Source organism: Protopterus annectens, chromosome 13.part0, assembly GCF_019279795.1.
Source record: "Protopterus annectens isolate FY-2018-M chromosome 13.part0, PAN1.0, whole genome shotgun sequence".
Taxonomy (NCBI): domain Eukaryota; kingdom Metazoa; phylum Chordata; order Ceratodontiformes; family Protopteridae; genus Protopterus; species Protopterus annectens.
The window spans coordinates 223513147-223530266 of NC_056747.1; the positions used below are offsets into that span (position 1 = coordinate 223513147).

General features: G+C 43.1%; 1 protein-coding gene across 1 annotated transcript in view; it reads left to right on the top strand.

Moving 5' to 3' along the window:
• LOC122787178 (guanine nucleotide-binding protein subunit alpha-11) overlaps positions 1-17120 on the top strand; it is a 490815-nt gene that overhangs the window by 170107 nt on the left and 303588 nt on the right. Inside the window, exon 3 of the mRNA XM_044053758.1 lies at positions 8909-9063. Within this exon, the coding sequence (XP_043909693.1) occupies positions 8909-9063 (155 nt within the window). The remainder of the gene's footprint in view (positions 1-8908; positions 9064-17120) is intronic.

Sequence of the window (17120 nt, forward strand, 5' to 3'; positions counted from 1 at the left end):
TCTCTTCTGATAATCCTTCCATCACTCTGACTAATATCCTCTACACTCTCCCAGTTTGCCTCCATTTCTCCTAGAATTGTACTATTCACTTTCTGCTCACTCTATTTTTTCTGTTTGCAATTTGCTTGGGCCATCCACAAGCCTGATTAAAACTATTCCAAAACAAAACTTTTGTTCATTCTCAATTCCCTTAGCACTACTCGTCCTTAAAGAGCTTGCTAGCAACATATTTTTTTTGTAAGATTAAAAGCTCTAACAGTGTATTGTCTTTCTTACATTTCCTAGCTCCTGATTGTTGTTTTTTCTTGGACTCCCTCCTGCTGGGGCTTGCTCTGCCCGCTCAGTTTGCCCTTCAGGCTCACTCCGCTCCCCTACCCTGCCCCCATAGCTCATCCGCCCCCAATACTTCTGTTCTTATGCACTAGGCTGACACTCCCTCACTCTGTCCATCTAATTATACGCACTTCCTGTTATTCGGTTTCCTCCTCCTAGACCTATAACATGCTTGTGCTTCACCTATCACTTCGTACTACACTCTTATTACTATCTCACTTCACTACTTACCACCACAACACATTCCAGGCACCCAACAAATAACTAAGAACCAGAAAATAAAACCCAAACAACGAGATATAGAGACCAAAGTTTAATTCCTTTAAGACAAAAATACTGAGTGCTTTTGCCTTTAACACACAAGGCTTCATTAAAGTCATTCATACTGGGTGATTTTAATTGACTGGTTTGCATGTGATACAGATCACCCCATCCATCACATAAACTTGCATGATTTTATACAAACTGTTCAAGAGCCTACCCAAATAGATAAAGAAATCAACCTTGGATTGGATATTACTAAACTCCTCTCACTCATTCCAGTCAGGTTGCCTTCCTGATGGTCTGAGCGACCATCTACCCACATTTCATGTAGGACAACACACATTCCCACCAAAACCTACTATGTTTAAACACCTCAGAAAAAAATTAACTTTAATCTTTACAACTTCCTAGCTGACCTACAAAGTGAAATTGGACTCCACTCAAATACCTTGACCTAGATGATGCAGTGAACTACTTTAATAAACCCTTTTTAGATGTATTAAATGCACATGCCTCTGTTAGAACCGTCAGAGTAAAATCAAACTATGCCCCCTGGCTAAGCAGAGACACTAGGGCACTTCTGAAAACTAGAGATAAAGCCTGGGAACTATGGCGTAAGACTAACACAGTAATTTCTAATCAACAGTATCAGGAACTTAGAAATAAGGCAAAAAAACAAAACCGGATAAAATAAATTTCTATCTTAACATTCAAAACACACATCAAAAAAACCCTCAAAAGCTCTGGATGGCTATAAACTCAATCCTTCACCCAGGAAAGTCAACTACACCAACCCCAAACATCCACAATGATTCCTATAGCATGGCTGCCATTTTTAACAAACATTTTACTGAATCTATAATTGCCCTTTCCAAGCAGCAAATCCCTACTCCTGATACCAAACCAGCCAAGTCTACAACCAGTAGTGCCTCGTTCTTTCTCCCCCGTTCTTACAGCCACTATAGAAAAACTACTCCAGAAACTAAAACCTTCTACAATTGCCGTAGATAACTTACCCAGTGAATACCTTAAAATTGTAGCTGAATCTACAGCCTTCCCAATATCAATCCTTTATAAAGAGATCCATTCTCGAAAACAAGGTTCCTCAACTGTTGAAAATTTCCCATGTAATCCCATTTCTTGAAAACGACTTTCACAGAACTGACAACCTATCTGCCAGTTGCTATTCTTTCACCTCTTTCTAAGCTACTTGATAGGTGTATTCATCTCCAGGTCATGAAATTCTTACTAACAAATAACCTTCTCTCAAACACTCAGCATGGGTTTCACCCATCACATAGTGCCACTACAGCGGTCTTATCCTTTACTAATACCCTAAACCATCACAGGAATATCAACAACTTTGTATCTGCTATCTTTCTAGACTGATCAAAAACTTTTGATATGATCTCTTATTCCAAACTAATAGCTGTACTAACTAAACTGTCCTTCTCACCATCTGCCACAGCTTGGTTCATGGCAAAGCGACCTATCTCATAACTGTTTGTCTGGCAATCAACAGTCTGTTCTATGGCAAAGCGACCTATCTGCATGCCTTCCTTTATCCATTGGTGTCCCCCAAGGATCCATCTTGGGCCCTCTCCTTTTCTCCCTCTTTACTAATAATTTCCACACAGCTACTCCACATGGTTCTATAATACAGTATGCAGATGATTCAACACTTAACTGTGCTGCCACTTCTCTATCAGCTCTTCATTCTCTCTATCAGCTCCCCATTCTCAAACACAGGAATCTTCCACTTCTGTTGAAACATGGTTAGCCAATGCCCATTTAGTCCTCATCCCAAACAAAACTAAATTATTACTCTTCCAACCTAACAAGACATCTATCTCATGCCCACCATTTAACATAATAGCCAAAGACAGTACTATCATTTCTCTGACAGCCCATACAAAGCTTCTTGGAATGGAATTAGACAATAACCTAAAATTTGACTTGCATGTCTCCCTAACAGTAAAAAGGTCCATAAGAAACTTGGAAGTCTGTTTAGGCACAAAAGGTTCCTGACCAAAATAGCCAAAATTACATTAGCACAAACCCCATCTGCCTCTCCAATTTTAACTAGGCTTAGGAAAACTGAGTTATCTAAGCTAGAAGCGTATTATAATAAAATTGCTAAGTTTGCATCTGGCTGCCCATATAGAATGCATCATTGTACAGCTTTAAAGATACTAGACTGGCTTGAGCTTCCCAACATTATTCTTTACAACCAACTCTCTCCAACTCGCAAAATTATAACACAACCAACAAGTGCACCTGCACTGCAAAATCTCATCCTTCTATACAGTTCCAGCAGACCACTGTGTTCTAACAATAAGAACTTGGTCTCCAAGACCGACAGCACTGCAGGAGAATCTTTATTTTGCAGCTATATATCTCGTATATGGAACTCCCTCCCTAACTCCATTCTCTCAATCTCATACACTAACCACTTTAAGCTGCCACTTAAAGCTTATCTAACAAATAAATGGCTATGTTCCTGTACTTAACCCTCATGAATGCTCTGATACATCACAGTATACCCCAACCATATCAAACTTATTCCCTGGTGTTTAATCCTTTATTCCTACCAACTTGTGTTAACCTTATATCTTGACATAAGTCATCCTTTACAAATCGTACTCGTTACGTTCATAGCCTGGGTTTTGTTAAGATGTAACAAATTTGTTTTTTCTTGTGTATACTACATTTTGTTTACTTTATTGATTATGTAGTGTGCATTAAAATTTACTGTTACTCATGGAGCTTTTCTCCCCAGGCCTCGGTTGAAAAAGGACCTGTGTCCATTTGGACTTTACTGGTAACAGATGTTTAACTAAATTAATTAGTTAATTAAATTAAACGCTTGTTTATTCGTCTGTTAAAATTCACACTTATGCAATTTCAGCTTATCTGCCTACTCTGCCCCCTCCTCTCATGAAATAGTTCCTGAGAGGGTTATCCATATTAGATCACCTAGGAAGCTACCTGTTGCCCTTGTGGGATCGTATTTGCATTCTGGAGAAGCCCACCCTCCCACCTTTGCCTCTGCAGGTATCAAATTCCTGACCTGGAAGAGACTGCCTTCCTGCAAGGCGTTAACTTCATGTAGAAGGGTTTCAGAGCTTCAGGACTTTGTGTGGAACCTTTCATCACTTCCCACTCTGACTTTATGCCTAAAGTGGTTACAGAGATCTCTCTAAACTCAGACCATTCATTTGCCCTGCCTTCTTTCCTAACTCTGAAAACAAAGGTGAAAGAATTCTCCATACTTTGGATATCCATAGGCAACTCCGTTACTAGAACAGAACAAAGCATGTCAGGAAGTCTGACCAGCTTTTTGTGGCCTTTGCCTATAAATCTGAGGGGACACCCAGATGGATCTCCCACTGTATGAGGTTATACTCCACTAAGGCTACCACTACATCTGTTGCCCTTTTTTAAAGGGGTGGCCACTAATAATATTTTGGAAACCACAGCTTGGTTTTCTGTGCATACCTTCACCAAACACGGTCACCTTCCAGCCTTCAAATCCATAGTGGAGTTTGCCACTGCCATCTTGCAGGGCATCCTTTCTGGTCTCTAAACCTTCCATCCATCCTCCTTTCAGCTTTGTGAGGCGTCCCATCAGTTATGACTGCAACAGTGAAACATGGAGTATAATACAGTTGTATACACTTAGCATAAATTTAGATGTTTGTGTATTCACTGTTGCGGTATTCTTTCTGTCCATCATTCCCTTTTTGCCACATGAGATTGGATTGGTTATTCCAGTCTCTACTTCCACATTGTTCCCTCCTCTTATGTACATACTCAAGTTTCTGTACTTAAGCTCTTGACCTTGGGGACCTGTTAGAGGGTTATCTGTTGGGAGAAAAAGGTACTGAGGTTATGTTGCCAGCTGACCCCCTTTTATACCCAGATGTTTTACTATCGGTCGAATTTCTGATGGCTACAGCAGGAGGGAAAATTCTCTGGTAGGCTAGCCAAGGACTTCTGCTGTAGAAAATCCCATCAATTATGACTGCAGTAGGGAATGCACTTGAACATGTACATTTATGAGGTGTGTACATAGTTGTACTGTTTGGGAATATGCCATAAATGTAGACATTTTAGTATCTTCACTTTGCAGTAGTTGTTCCCTTCCACCGTAGCCTTTTTCTTTCTTCTCTGAGTCAGGGTTGGAGTGGGTACCCTCCTTTACTATTAGGACCCTTCTCCTACTACAGTTAAGTTTTCTCCTGTTTTATAATCCCATCTTTATTCTGGGGGCTCTTATGAGGCAGGTAATGCTACTAGCTACTTGTGGAGACAGTGGCAATCCAGTCAGGGGCTAGAAAGACCTGAAAAATGGTGCCATCTCATTAGCCTTTATACACTCAATGTCCTGATGTTTGAGAAAGGGGTATCCGCCAGGCCTTTGGGAGGGCAGTCTCTCTGGTATTTGGACTGGCGTTGGGCTTTAAGGCAGGAAATTCCATGAGTAATTTCTGCAACAGTGAAGATGCTTTAACATCTACATTTGTGGCAAGTATCTAAATAGCTGTACTTTCTGGCTCTTTGCTTCCTACCTAGGATTCCACTGGGCACAGTTCTTTCTTCAGGGTAGCCTTAGCCCTTTCTTTGTTTTTTTTCTGATCGCTCCACCTTGTGAGTTTGTGTGCCCTGGATAGAGGAGTGCATTATCTGCTGAGGATTATGGTTAAGGGAAGGGGATATGCTAGGCTGGGAAAGTTTCAGGAAGCATGTTGAGTGCCTGCCATTTTTAGTTCTTGAAACTACCAGTGTTTGTCATTATGGCAATTACTTTGTGTAGGAGAATTTTAACCTTGTGCCCTTAAATGTTAGGAACCCCTTGAACCCTTCCATAAGGACAGGGTGTGAGCCATAAGGACAGGGTGTGAGCCTCTGTACTAAATTGTCTTAAATGCCTAATATGGTAGCAGAAGTAGTATTGAACCAGTCTACAGTTGTCTTTTGTGGATTAGGGGAAAAAAAGAGGGTGAAGGCATTCTGCATTCATTGGATGTTTACAGTATTACATGTTTAAAATCAAGTAAATGAAACTATGATGAGCTTTGTTTCTTTTGCTACCAGTAAATAAGGTAACCCAGTTTTCAGAATATATCAAAATGGCTAGCTCATTGGTCCTTGTTAAGTCCCTAAAGGGATATATCCATGATATTCTGCTAAAGCCTCCACAGCTACTACTGGTTTTGTTAGAGGAGTAAGTACCTGTGCTACTTTCAAAGCATCCAGTCAGTCATCTGAGAACACCATTTCTAAACACTACAGACTGGGCACTTTATCCAGATGCAGGCTAGGTTTTTTTAATTCTGCTACTCTTCAGGGGCTCCTACAAGTCTCCCTTGGAAGTAACCACCTCCCAAAACAGTTAAGTTTTGGGAATCTTCTTCAAAGGTTGTGTGACAGAACAGTCCAAGCTATTCATGCGAGCGGGGGGCATAGTGCAGTTAAGGGAACTTAATCAAACTTGTTTGAATAGATTCACTGCAGTATAGTTTCCTTTCCTTCATTACTTTGGTGGTAGTCCCCCACCCCTTCTGTACCCATGTCTCAGCCAAAAAGCTGAGCAGGGCAAAATCCCACATGAATGGATAATAATCAGGGGCATGCTTTTGGAATTAACTTATTGGGAGAGTGTGCCAGAATACCTTTTTGCTTCTCCAGGAGGAGTTGTTTGGCGCACAGATTGCAACTACTGGACCCTGGACAGCAGATGCCTTTTCCAGTCTGTGGCTGGGTGTATGTATTCCCACCTATTCACCTTAGTGTATTACAAAAGAGAAGCAGGAGAGACCAAAGTTGCAGTTAAGCCAACTTTGGTCCAGGCAGCATTGGTTGTCACTCGCCAAGCCAGTCAGAGCCTCTCTAATGTTGCCTCAGTCTGTGGACCACTGGACTAAAAACAGAGCCTGTGTACTACATCTTAAGGACTCTTAAGGCTGACTGCTTGGATGGTCTAAAACTTATACCATTCAGGCACTTGTTCTCAGAGGGGTGTGCAAAATGTTGGCTTAGAACCAAATGTAAGGAGATCATACAAGCTAAGTATTAAAGATTTTTCCCTCTGGTGCCTTGGCAGAGGACCATGACAAATTGCAGTTTAGATGTCACTGGTTCTCACTTATTTGCCCAATCTTTTTTAAACAGGATTGTCTTGTCTCACTGAACGTGCTGTTATCAGTCATTTAAGCTTTCTTTTTTTGTTTTCCTCTAGACTCACAGTTAAGCAATTCTTGCAGAGTTTGATGCACTTGGGATTACACAGATGTACTTCCCTGTCATGTCATTTGTGTTAAACAACAACAAAAAAATTAACTTGGCCACCCTTTGAAGTTGGTGCTTTCACTCCTCCATTATTTCCCCTGGAAGATTGCCATTTTTGTGGTTGTCTGCTTGAAGTATTTCAGAACTGCAAAGCCCCTATGTGCAAAGAACTTTTTTTTTTTCCCCAAAAGCACAAGCTGTCCGTAAGAACTAGTTATATACTTAATGCCTTAAGTGGTGACTAAACTTTCATGTAATCAGTCCATTCACTTCCCTTTTTTTCAGTTCACCAAAATGGGGTGAGGGGGAATAATTGCTTTGTTTTTGCATGTGTGTAGGCAACTGAGTTTTTTTTTTGGACATAGATAAACTCAAGGCGTTTGAGCAACTGTTCTTTTCCTCTGCCAGGGATGGAGGAGAAAAAGCTTGTAAAATGCTTGTAAAAAGGCAGATTGCATTGTATTTGTTTTTGTTACTGCTTGTATGGTAAATGTATAGAGGGGTATTTTAAGGTCTGTTTTACTAGAACCCATGCAGCCTCTACTGCTATTTTTTTTCTTTTGTGGGATGGTCAGTCCATTTTCGAGGTACCTGCCTTGTAACCTAAGTTTTGTATAAGACAGGTGCAGGTTTTGTGAACATTCTATGGTCTCATCTCTGCAGATCCTTTTAGCTCCAGTTTGAGTTTGCTGTAGTCCCAGTTTCTGGGAAATGAGTAGTAAGATGACCATAATACAGTTGTGATAGGAACATACCAATTGTAAATGTTTTTGAGTATGTTCACTGTTGTGCTGCTTCAATCACACCATGCCCTCATTTTCCTTTGGTTGGGCTTTCTGTGGCTGGAATAGGTTCTCTATTTAGCTCCCACCTGCCTTACCAGACACCCATCTTTCTTCAAAACTAATTTATACCCAAGAGAGATGAATTTGCTCATTGCTTCCCTTGTTCTGTCAAGATGATGCTTCCAGGTCACATTGCTGTGTCGCATCTGTTATGTTTGTCTAGCCAGTACAAGCAAGAATTTGTGGATGACAGCAGACAAAGCTTCTTTTGTATATCGGTGACATTCTCCTGTCCAGGTGGAATGGAGCTCGGCAAAAGCAGGGCTCTGGAACTCAGGATGTCTTTTGGGCTCCAGCAGGCAGGAATCCCAGAAGTCATGATAGCAACATTGGATGTTCTTGGTGTACAGTTGTGATAAAGTTCTAATGCCACTATGTGTTAGGAGTTCCGGGCACAACTGTATTAGTGTTTTTTAGTGCTGTGGAGATTATATTGATAATTTGATTGGGGCCAGAATGGCAGACTCTAGAATAAGGAGCAGAAGTTGTGAATCATTTTTTGTAGGACATTGTGGCCCACAATTATCATTTTGAAATGCATCAGTAGCGATAAGAGGTCCAGTAAAAGAAACTATCCCAGTAAAGTTGTGGGAGTGGTATGCAGGAGGTGCCTTTCTGGAAGTAACAGGAAAGACATAAATCATGATGCTAATAATTTTGTTTTCGTTATCTGATGCAAATAAGGAGTTTCCCTTATACACACCTGAAATATATGGTTCTAGTGAAAAACAGTGGAGTAGTCATTTCTGACAAAGTAAGAAGTGTGACAATTGAGATGAAGTGGAGAGACATGCCTTTGGTCACAGAGGTGTTAAAAGCTGCATAGCTGTCTGTATTTTTTGCAGGCGGGGCTATGCCTCAGAAGAATTCTTGTCATGTGGAATTTGAGCACAGCAGAATTGCTGCTTCTGGGAACTGAGAGTTTTGAGCTCCCAGATGTAGCCAGAAATGAAGTGGCACCCTCCTGGAGTTGGTTTATGATAATCTTCAACATTTTTGAATCCTAGAGTGACGTTAAATCTTGTATTCCTTGATGTGTCATAGATTGTGTGTACATTTTTGTTGTTGATTGCATGTCAGTTTAGCAGCTGTACTAGAAGTTGCTGTTGGGCAGGGTGTGAATTGTGCTACAGAGCAATTATGGCACATTTCTTTATTTTTCCCTTCGCTTTTAGAACAATGCGCAGTTGGTTCGAGAAGTGGATGTAGAAAAGATTTCATCATTTGAGCAGCCATACGTTAGTGCAGTCAAGAGTTTATGGAATGACCCTGGGATTCAAGAGTGCTATGACAGACGAAGGGAATATCAACTTTCGGATTCCACTAAGTAGTAAGTAGGCTTTCTTTAAAGTAAGCAGATTGACATCTGCTGTAGACAGGCTCTTCGTGTAAGTGCATTGACATTAGTGTTAATGCATGAAATTATTGTTTTGAAGTTTAGCTTGTTTTTTATCTATGTTAACTGGGGAAGTAGGTTGGTCTGAGGAAATTTCAGCTGCAGCCCAGATGCAAAAGATACTTCCTAATGTAGAGCGTTATTAGAAAAATTGTGTAGGAGTACACACACAGACCTATGCTTTAATTCTTTATGATGTGCATTGTGTGGATCTTAGTCCATTTGTTTTGTCAGAAAGTTCTCATGTGCAAATGATGTGTTCCTGCATCTGTCAGATCACCAATCCTGACCTGCACCAGTATAGTTCAGTCTGCCTGTGATGAAGCTCAGTTTGAGAATCATAAGTTTGCAGCTCTGTTTTGCTACCAAGCTGCTGTGGAGAAGTGAAAAACTGGAGGTTTGCCTCTACTCAGTTAGGATGGCAGTACTGGAGGGTAGCCATCACAGGAGTCAGTAGGACAGGATGTTCTTTATTGCCAGTGTTGCAGTACTATGTGTTTGGACGTCTTGCTGTTCAGAAGCCAGTGGTCAGCCTAAGGGTTTCACCATTCCCCATCCAGTAGATGCTTTGGGTAGCCAACATCATTGTTTGTGATTTATAGAGTGATCAGCCGGTGCTATCTTCAGTTCTTTTGTACCATATCATGCAGTCTATTGCACCAGAATGTTAGTATTGTCAGTCTGCTGGTTGGTCCAAAGCTAAAAGATTCAGTAAAGTATTTGTGGAATCTGTTCATATTTCTAATATTATTTAGTTGTTTAATGTTTCAGAAAGTTTCATTTCCTCGTGTGTACCCAATCCCTCATAGGCTTCCACTGGTATTGTCTATTCTGTCTTGGCCCAAGGCATGATATGCCCAACTACCCATTTTGTGTCTAGTTTAATATTACTATAAGGTGTAGGGTAGAATCCCTTGGTCAGTTTTTGGAGTCTGGTAGTACTAGGCCTTGGCATGCTATGGCATCCGCCATTTCCCAGGCTGTCATCTCTAATGAAGAATAAGAATTAATGCTTGAAGGGGAAGAATTTGCGATAGGCTAATGACATTGCAATATCTGGCTGCCCACCCAGTTTTTGAAAATATTGACTCTGAGGTGCCTTTGCAGTCCCCTGGTTTTGATGCCTTTTAGGCAGAGTCCTGTGGTGAATCCCTCTCTATAGGCTGCCATGACTTTGTCTCAGTCCACGTTATCGCAAGCTGACACCAACTGACTTCAGTTGGGTCCGAAGCTGCTCCTCAGTCTTGTTTTCCAGCACTAGAGTTCTGGCCACTGAAGGTGAGGGTGGTATTCCTTTCATTATTATTCTGGATGAAATGCATAGGGTCTGGATTTATGTCACACCTGCTCATGATCTGCCCCTTCTATACATAAGACACCCAAGCTAAATTGGCCGGTAAGCTTTCCTCAGTTAACTGTGATCAGTATCCCCTGAAATCCCTGCCCAGATCTGTCCACAGGAGGTTGTCAGGCTGGTGCAGGACATCTTGGATTCTGTGAAGTTCAGGCAGCCCATCCTGGAAAAAGAACCTGTACCAGGATCCTCCTCTGGGAAAAGGGCACCCCTCCACTCCCCAAGGAGACTGATTTCTTAGTCAGAAGATGAGACTAGGTTTGCTTATATGGCAAGTGTACCTTCACAGCAATATCTAAATACCGACTTGGAAGACACCTTGTCCTTTGCTTTACTATCTGAAGACGTATTTTAAAGACACCTTTCATAGGATGAAGGGAATCTGTCAATTTGGAATTCTCTTAAGCTCAGACCAGTCATAGGAATCTTTTGTGATGCTCCATGATGTGGTCCTGAGCCTAGACCCCTGGCCATTCTTCCAGTCCACAAATCTCTAACATGATGCATTTTCTGACATCACTGCAGCCTGATTCTCTTTCCCGTGCCCCAGGAAGTAAGACCACTTCTGTAGAATCCTGGACTCTGACAATCAGCTCTGTAAGACTGTAATGGGGGAATCCAGCTTTGGTGGAGTCTGCTAAGAGATCATATGGGTCTGCTTTCAAGAACCGTTTGCGAAATGCTAGGGAGAGTTAACTCTCTTTACACTGATTTGGCAGACTGACCTCCACATCAGCCACCCTGGCCATGAGATCTGAACTGCAGGTTTCACATGGAGAAATTCCTTGAGTCTCTTCAGGAGCAAGTCCAAGCCAAGGGGATACAAGACAAGATCATTCAAGAACTGTTCAGATTCCCTGTCGCTTCTGCTCTGGTGTCTCCACAGGGCTTCTCCATGAAATCCTACCCAGCCTTTCATGAAGTCTAGACAGCCCACCCAATAACCTGTGTCTGGAGTCTCCCTTGGAAAAAGAAAAATGGTTACCTTCCCTCTAGGGAGACTGAGCGTGAGAATGAGGACAAACTTGCATATGTAGAGCATCTGCCTCACAAGAATTTTTGTACACAGAGTCATTAGACACCTTTTTCTCTGCCTTGCCACCCAAGGACCTGTGTTTTGTATTTATCCTTCACTGAATGATGAAAGAATCGTTTAATTGTGAATGTAGGAAATTGCTCCAGGCTCAAGTCTGTAGAAAAATTAAAACCATGGCACAGGGAAACGAGCAAAGAGCCTTCAAAAGTGCATCTAGGAGTTGTGCAGTGCAAGTCTTCTGTTGTCCGGACATTAACTCAAATGTGGCTATGATGCTCATGTGTCATGCAAGGGTGTTGCTACAGGGTCTGTCTCAAGGAGATATGTCTGGCTGGAGGACACATTCCCTGTCAGACAATGTTAAAGCAGAGCTCCTTAATACTCTGATAAACAAGGAGTTTATCTTTGGATTTCAGTCAGAGTAGGTGGTCAAAAGTCTGAACCAGGAGATGAAACAAATTAAGCATTAAATAAATTCTTCTTTCTCCAATACCCAAAATCAACAGCAACTACCCCAGCAATTCAAGGCCCTTTTGTCCAAAACAAAAAAATCAAAAATCACGAAGTGGAAAAGGCCTAGGTGTCAGAGTAGCAAATCAACAATGCTCTAAGCCTGGCTGATCAAAGGTCCCCTCCCCTGGTAGGGAAGCAGAATGTCCGGAAGTCGCATGACACCCAACACCCAGGTTACTTTCATGGGGGCAAATTTAAGGTTCTGTTTAACAGAAGGCTTTTTGACTAACAGACAAGATCATTTCCTCTCAGAGTACTTGCTAGACTTGTGCAGTTATCAGTTGCATCAGCCCAAGTTGAAGCACAGGACCTGCTTAAGCTGGCCAAGGAGTTTATAATTTTCATGAAGTCCAGGGAGCCCAGCCAGCAACAGGTAGCTGTTTTGGAAGCTTCTCCTGGTAAGAGGAGGAGGGCTGTACCTCTTTAAGAGAACTGGGATTCCTTAGAATCTGAGGAAGAGAGTTATCCTATGCTGAACACCTCCCTCCTCAGTCTTGACTGACGCCCCCCCAAGAATAATTCATCCTTTGGGATACCTTGCACAAGGTGGATGAGGAATTTAACTTGGAGAACAAGTAAATCTGATGGTCAATCTTCATGTAATCCTTGACTGTGGACAGAGTTCCAAGCCTCTGAACTGACTGTTATTCTAGCATGCGCTTTCCAAAAACTCTTGATCTGGACTCTACCTATAATGCTCCTTACCAAATTACCTCAGATCTCATTTGCTGCCTTGTAGTGCCAGACAAGTTCAACTAACCTCTTGAGCTTTGGCCTTCATTTAACTATGTTTTTTTTTTGCATTTGAATTTTTCTTTTTATACTCTACCTGCTCCTCTTGTTCACTTTAGGTGTGTACATGAGTGATTTCTTTTTCTATTTTCTACCATTAAGTACTCTAAGGTAGCATTGTTGGTACTTGCCCACCTTACCTTCGGGTGATATCTTTTACCATTGTTGGTAGTTCCCTTTCTGTCTCTACTCAAAAGTGTGTGTCTGTGTGTGTGTCTGTGTGTGTGTCTGTGTGTGTGTCTGTGTGTGTGTCTGTGTGTGGGTGGGTGGGTCGGTCGGTGGGTCGGTGGGTGTGTGTGTGGGTCGGTGGGTGTGTGTGTGGGTGTGTGTGTGTGTGGGTGTGTGTGTGTGTGTGTGTGTGTGTGTGGGGTGTGTGCGTGTGTGCGTGTGTGGTGTGTGTGTGTGTGTGTGTGTGTGTGTGTGTGTGTGTGTGTGTGTGTGTGTGTGGGTGTGTGGGTGTGTGTGTGGGTGGGGGTGGGGGTGTGTGTGTGTGTGGGGGTGGGGGTGTGTGTGGGTGGGTGGGGGTGTCTGTCGGTGGGTGGGGGTGTGTTTGTCTGTCGGTGGGTGGGGGTGTGTGTCGGTGGGTGGGGGTGTGTGTGTGTCGGTGTGTGGGGGGGGGTCGGTGGGTCTCTGTCAGGAGGCCTTGGCTTCTGCATTGGCTGACAGATCCTCTAAAGGCACCACCGGTTTTAAGAGGTGCCAGAGAAAATGCCAAACTCGGATGCACAACCTCTGTGTTTATTGTATTGGTTCTGTCCATCTTCAAGAAGATTGTACCATCTGTCACGGCTTTTCAACTAGAATGCTGACAGAGCACTCATTGTCAAAGGACTTCTTAAATTTGAGTTTGAATTGGCCATCTCTGGTCCCAAAACTGAAGCCAGCTCTTCTTCCTTATTGTCTTCCTCAAAATTGAAAAGGCTAACTTCTTCGGTTCTGACAGTATCTTTGAAACCATCTTCTAAATTGGTCTGATCTCCCACGGTGCCAGCTGTCTCCTTGACTCCGGTGGGAAAGGATGATTTTTTCATCGATACAGACATCTGCAACTCCGGTTTCTGTGCAGAAACCTCTCTCTGGTACCAACTGAACTCTGTACCAAAGGAGTCACAACTGATAGTTCCACCAAGGACATAATCTTCTCCCTCTGACCCATTTGTGGGCTGTCCTTGGAGTCCAGTTTTGGAGAGATGGTGCCAAGATCTTCATTGACCACCTCTATTTGGTTCCCTGCGAGCCTTTCCAAGTCAGACATCGCGACTGGTTGACCAGCTCCTGATGGCAAGGAGATTGCCTCTATCTTCAGTTCCTAGATAAATTGGCTCTGGAACCTTGCTTTTTTCTATACCCATGCAAGTTCCTCCTTCGACTCCAACCAAGTTTTCAGAGCCCCTGGTACTGACCATCCCAGCTTCGATTGTTTCAGTGTCGGCCAGAACTCCTCATCCAGCACCAGTAGTTTCCTTGAGCTCTTCTGGTTTGTCAGAACCAGAGACCTCCAGCGGTCGGGGCTTCATTGCCAGGTCTGAAGGGCTTTGTTGCGCCAGGTCCGAGGGGCAGGATTTGACTTTGATTCTTTCGGAGCTCTCCTTGCCACTTGGGGCCTCAACATATGCAAGGTCGATCCTGGCTTCTGCTTCGGAGGCTACTTTCTTAGTGCGGGGTGGGACCTTAGTTCCAAAGGAATTAGTTTTGGTTCTGGGGTCCCATCTCTCTATGGGGGTGGGGGGGGCTGCCTTTTTGAGCTATCGAAAGGGCCGTGGTCATTGTGGACTCAGTCTAAGCCATCCCTGTCAGGCCAAGTAGCTTGTCCATTCCCTTGACCATAGCTTCCTCCAGTCTATTCCCTGGGAGGCACAAAAGCCTCAGGAGTGATCCATCCTGGTGATATAATCTTTCGATACCTCTCTGGAGCATCCCACCGAAAAGGTACCAATTTCCGGATGGTCTCAGTACAGTCAATATTTCCATTCTTGGATAAAGATGACTGGTTATGCTCAGTAAATCTTCAGGATGCGTATTACCACATAAAAATGGACAAGCGCTACAGAAGATTCCTGCGCTTCTGGCGGGGAGCCAGTCACTATCAAGGGCACTGCCCTTTTGTCTCACCACAGCCCCCACTGTGTTTACCAAATGCATTGCAGTGGTAGCAGCACATCCGAGACTACTAGGGTTCTGGGTATTTCCATATCTCAATGACTGGCTGCTTACCACTCCCCAACAGTCAACTCATAAGGGCACGAGATTACACCCTTCATCTTTGTACCACCTTAGTAATCATTATAAACTACAAAAAAATCCCATCTGGAACCATCACAACAGTTGGAATTCATTGGAGCTGTGCTATACACAGTCATTGGATTTGCATCACTTCCTCAACAATGGCTCCAAAGGATCAGATCACAAGTAAATCAGATCATTCAAACGAGTAGCAGCAAGAATCATGGGGTTAATGGCAGCCTCTATCACTCTAGTTCCCTTGGCCAGATGTCACATGCAAATTCTTCATGGCTTCTGGTCTCCCAATGGTCTTTGTTAAATCAGCGTATGTCCCATCTTTTTTTTTTATCAGCGTATGTCCCATCTGTTTTTTTATCACCAATCGTTGCAAAGAAGACCTGAGTTGATGGCTCCATTCCAACGAAATCTTGTCGGGCCGTCCCTTTGTCACTCCTCGGCCCCAAGCCATAGTGACCACAGACGCATCCCAGATTGGGGGGGGCATTATCTGGAAAAGGCAGTCTAAGGCACTTGGTCATGGATGGAAGCTAACTTGCACATCAACATTCTAGACATGAGGGCAGTGCTCTTGTAGTTGCAGGCATGTCAAGATGCCCTCCCCTTCGGAATGATTGTGATTCAGACAGCATGTCAGTAGTCTTTCTCAGAGTATGGCAATGGGTGATTTCCTCCAACCGCTTTATAATGTTAGCACACATTCCGGGGAGCTCTAACGTGATTGCAGACAAGTTGAACAAAAAAAATCCTAATGGCTCACGAGTGGTCTCTCAATCCACTGGTGGTGGGAAAGATATTCTGCCACTGGGGCCAACCTTGCTGTGATCCGTTTGCATCTCCTCTGAACAACAAGTGCAAAAATACTTTGCTCTAACCCCCCCGTGGGAGTCGCACAGACGATTGGCCCTCTGGTGTTCTGTTTACCTTTCCCCCCGACTTCTCTGATATGTCAGTTTCTAAAGAAAGCTAACAGGTTGAAGAACAGAATAATCCACATTTCCCCGTTCTGGCCTCGACAAGTCAGGTTTCCCTTCCTTTCGCCTCATCTACTATGGAAAACCTTGATACTGGACCCAGCTCCAGACCTGTTGTCCCACCCAGAGGGAATGGTTCACCCAAATCTTCAGTATCTCAAGCTCACTGCGTGGCTTCTACAGTTCCCATGATTGCCAGGCATTCCTCCCTCACTTCCCTGGTCCAGCGCATCATTCTGGCTCACCACAAGCCTTCAACTAGAACAATTGTACCATAATAAATGGATAAAATTTGCTAAGTGGTCACTTGACTGTAATATTGACCTGTATGCAGCACCTGTAGGCAAATTTTTAGACTTTTTAGCCTTACTCTGTCTGGTTCGTCAGCTTCTACCATTCGAGTGCATCTTTGTGGTGTCCAACTTCCATATTTGTTTCAACGGTTTCTGTCTTGCATCTCAAACTTTATAAAGCCGTTTTGAAAGGAACCTTAATGGTCAGGCCTCCGTTTAAAGAACCCTCTGCTCTATGGGATTTGCATTTGGTACTGCAGTCTCTCATTTCTTCCCCCTTTGAACCTTCAGCAACTTGTGACTTAAAGTTCTTGTCCTGGAAAACCTGATTTTTGATATCACTTCAGCCAGGAGAAAATCGGAAATTCAAGCCTTGTCCTGCTTTACCCTCCCTCAGGACAAATACTTCCTTTTTGCCAAAGATTGAGTTAAATATCAGTCCAACCTTACACCGCCCAGCCTTTTTTCTAATTTTTCCAGCAAGGGGAAAGTACTGTCTACACTTACTAGACGTACACAGGCAACTACGTTTTTACCTTCACAGAACAAAGGACATCAGAAAATTCGACCAATTGTTTATTGCCTTTTCTACACTCTTTCTAGGTAATCCAGTGTCTAAGGTTACCTTGGCTAAATGGCTTAAGGACTGTATCACCTTTGTTTACACCAAAAAGGGACTTCACCTACCATGTCCTGTGAAAGCTCATTTAAGAGCTGTAGCAGCTTCTGCAGTTTTTCATGCCAGAGCCTCCTTGGATGATATTTGTACAACAGCTTCACGTCCATCT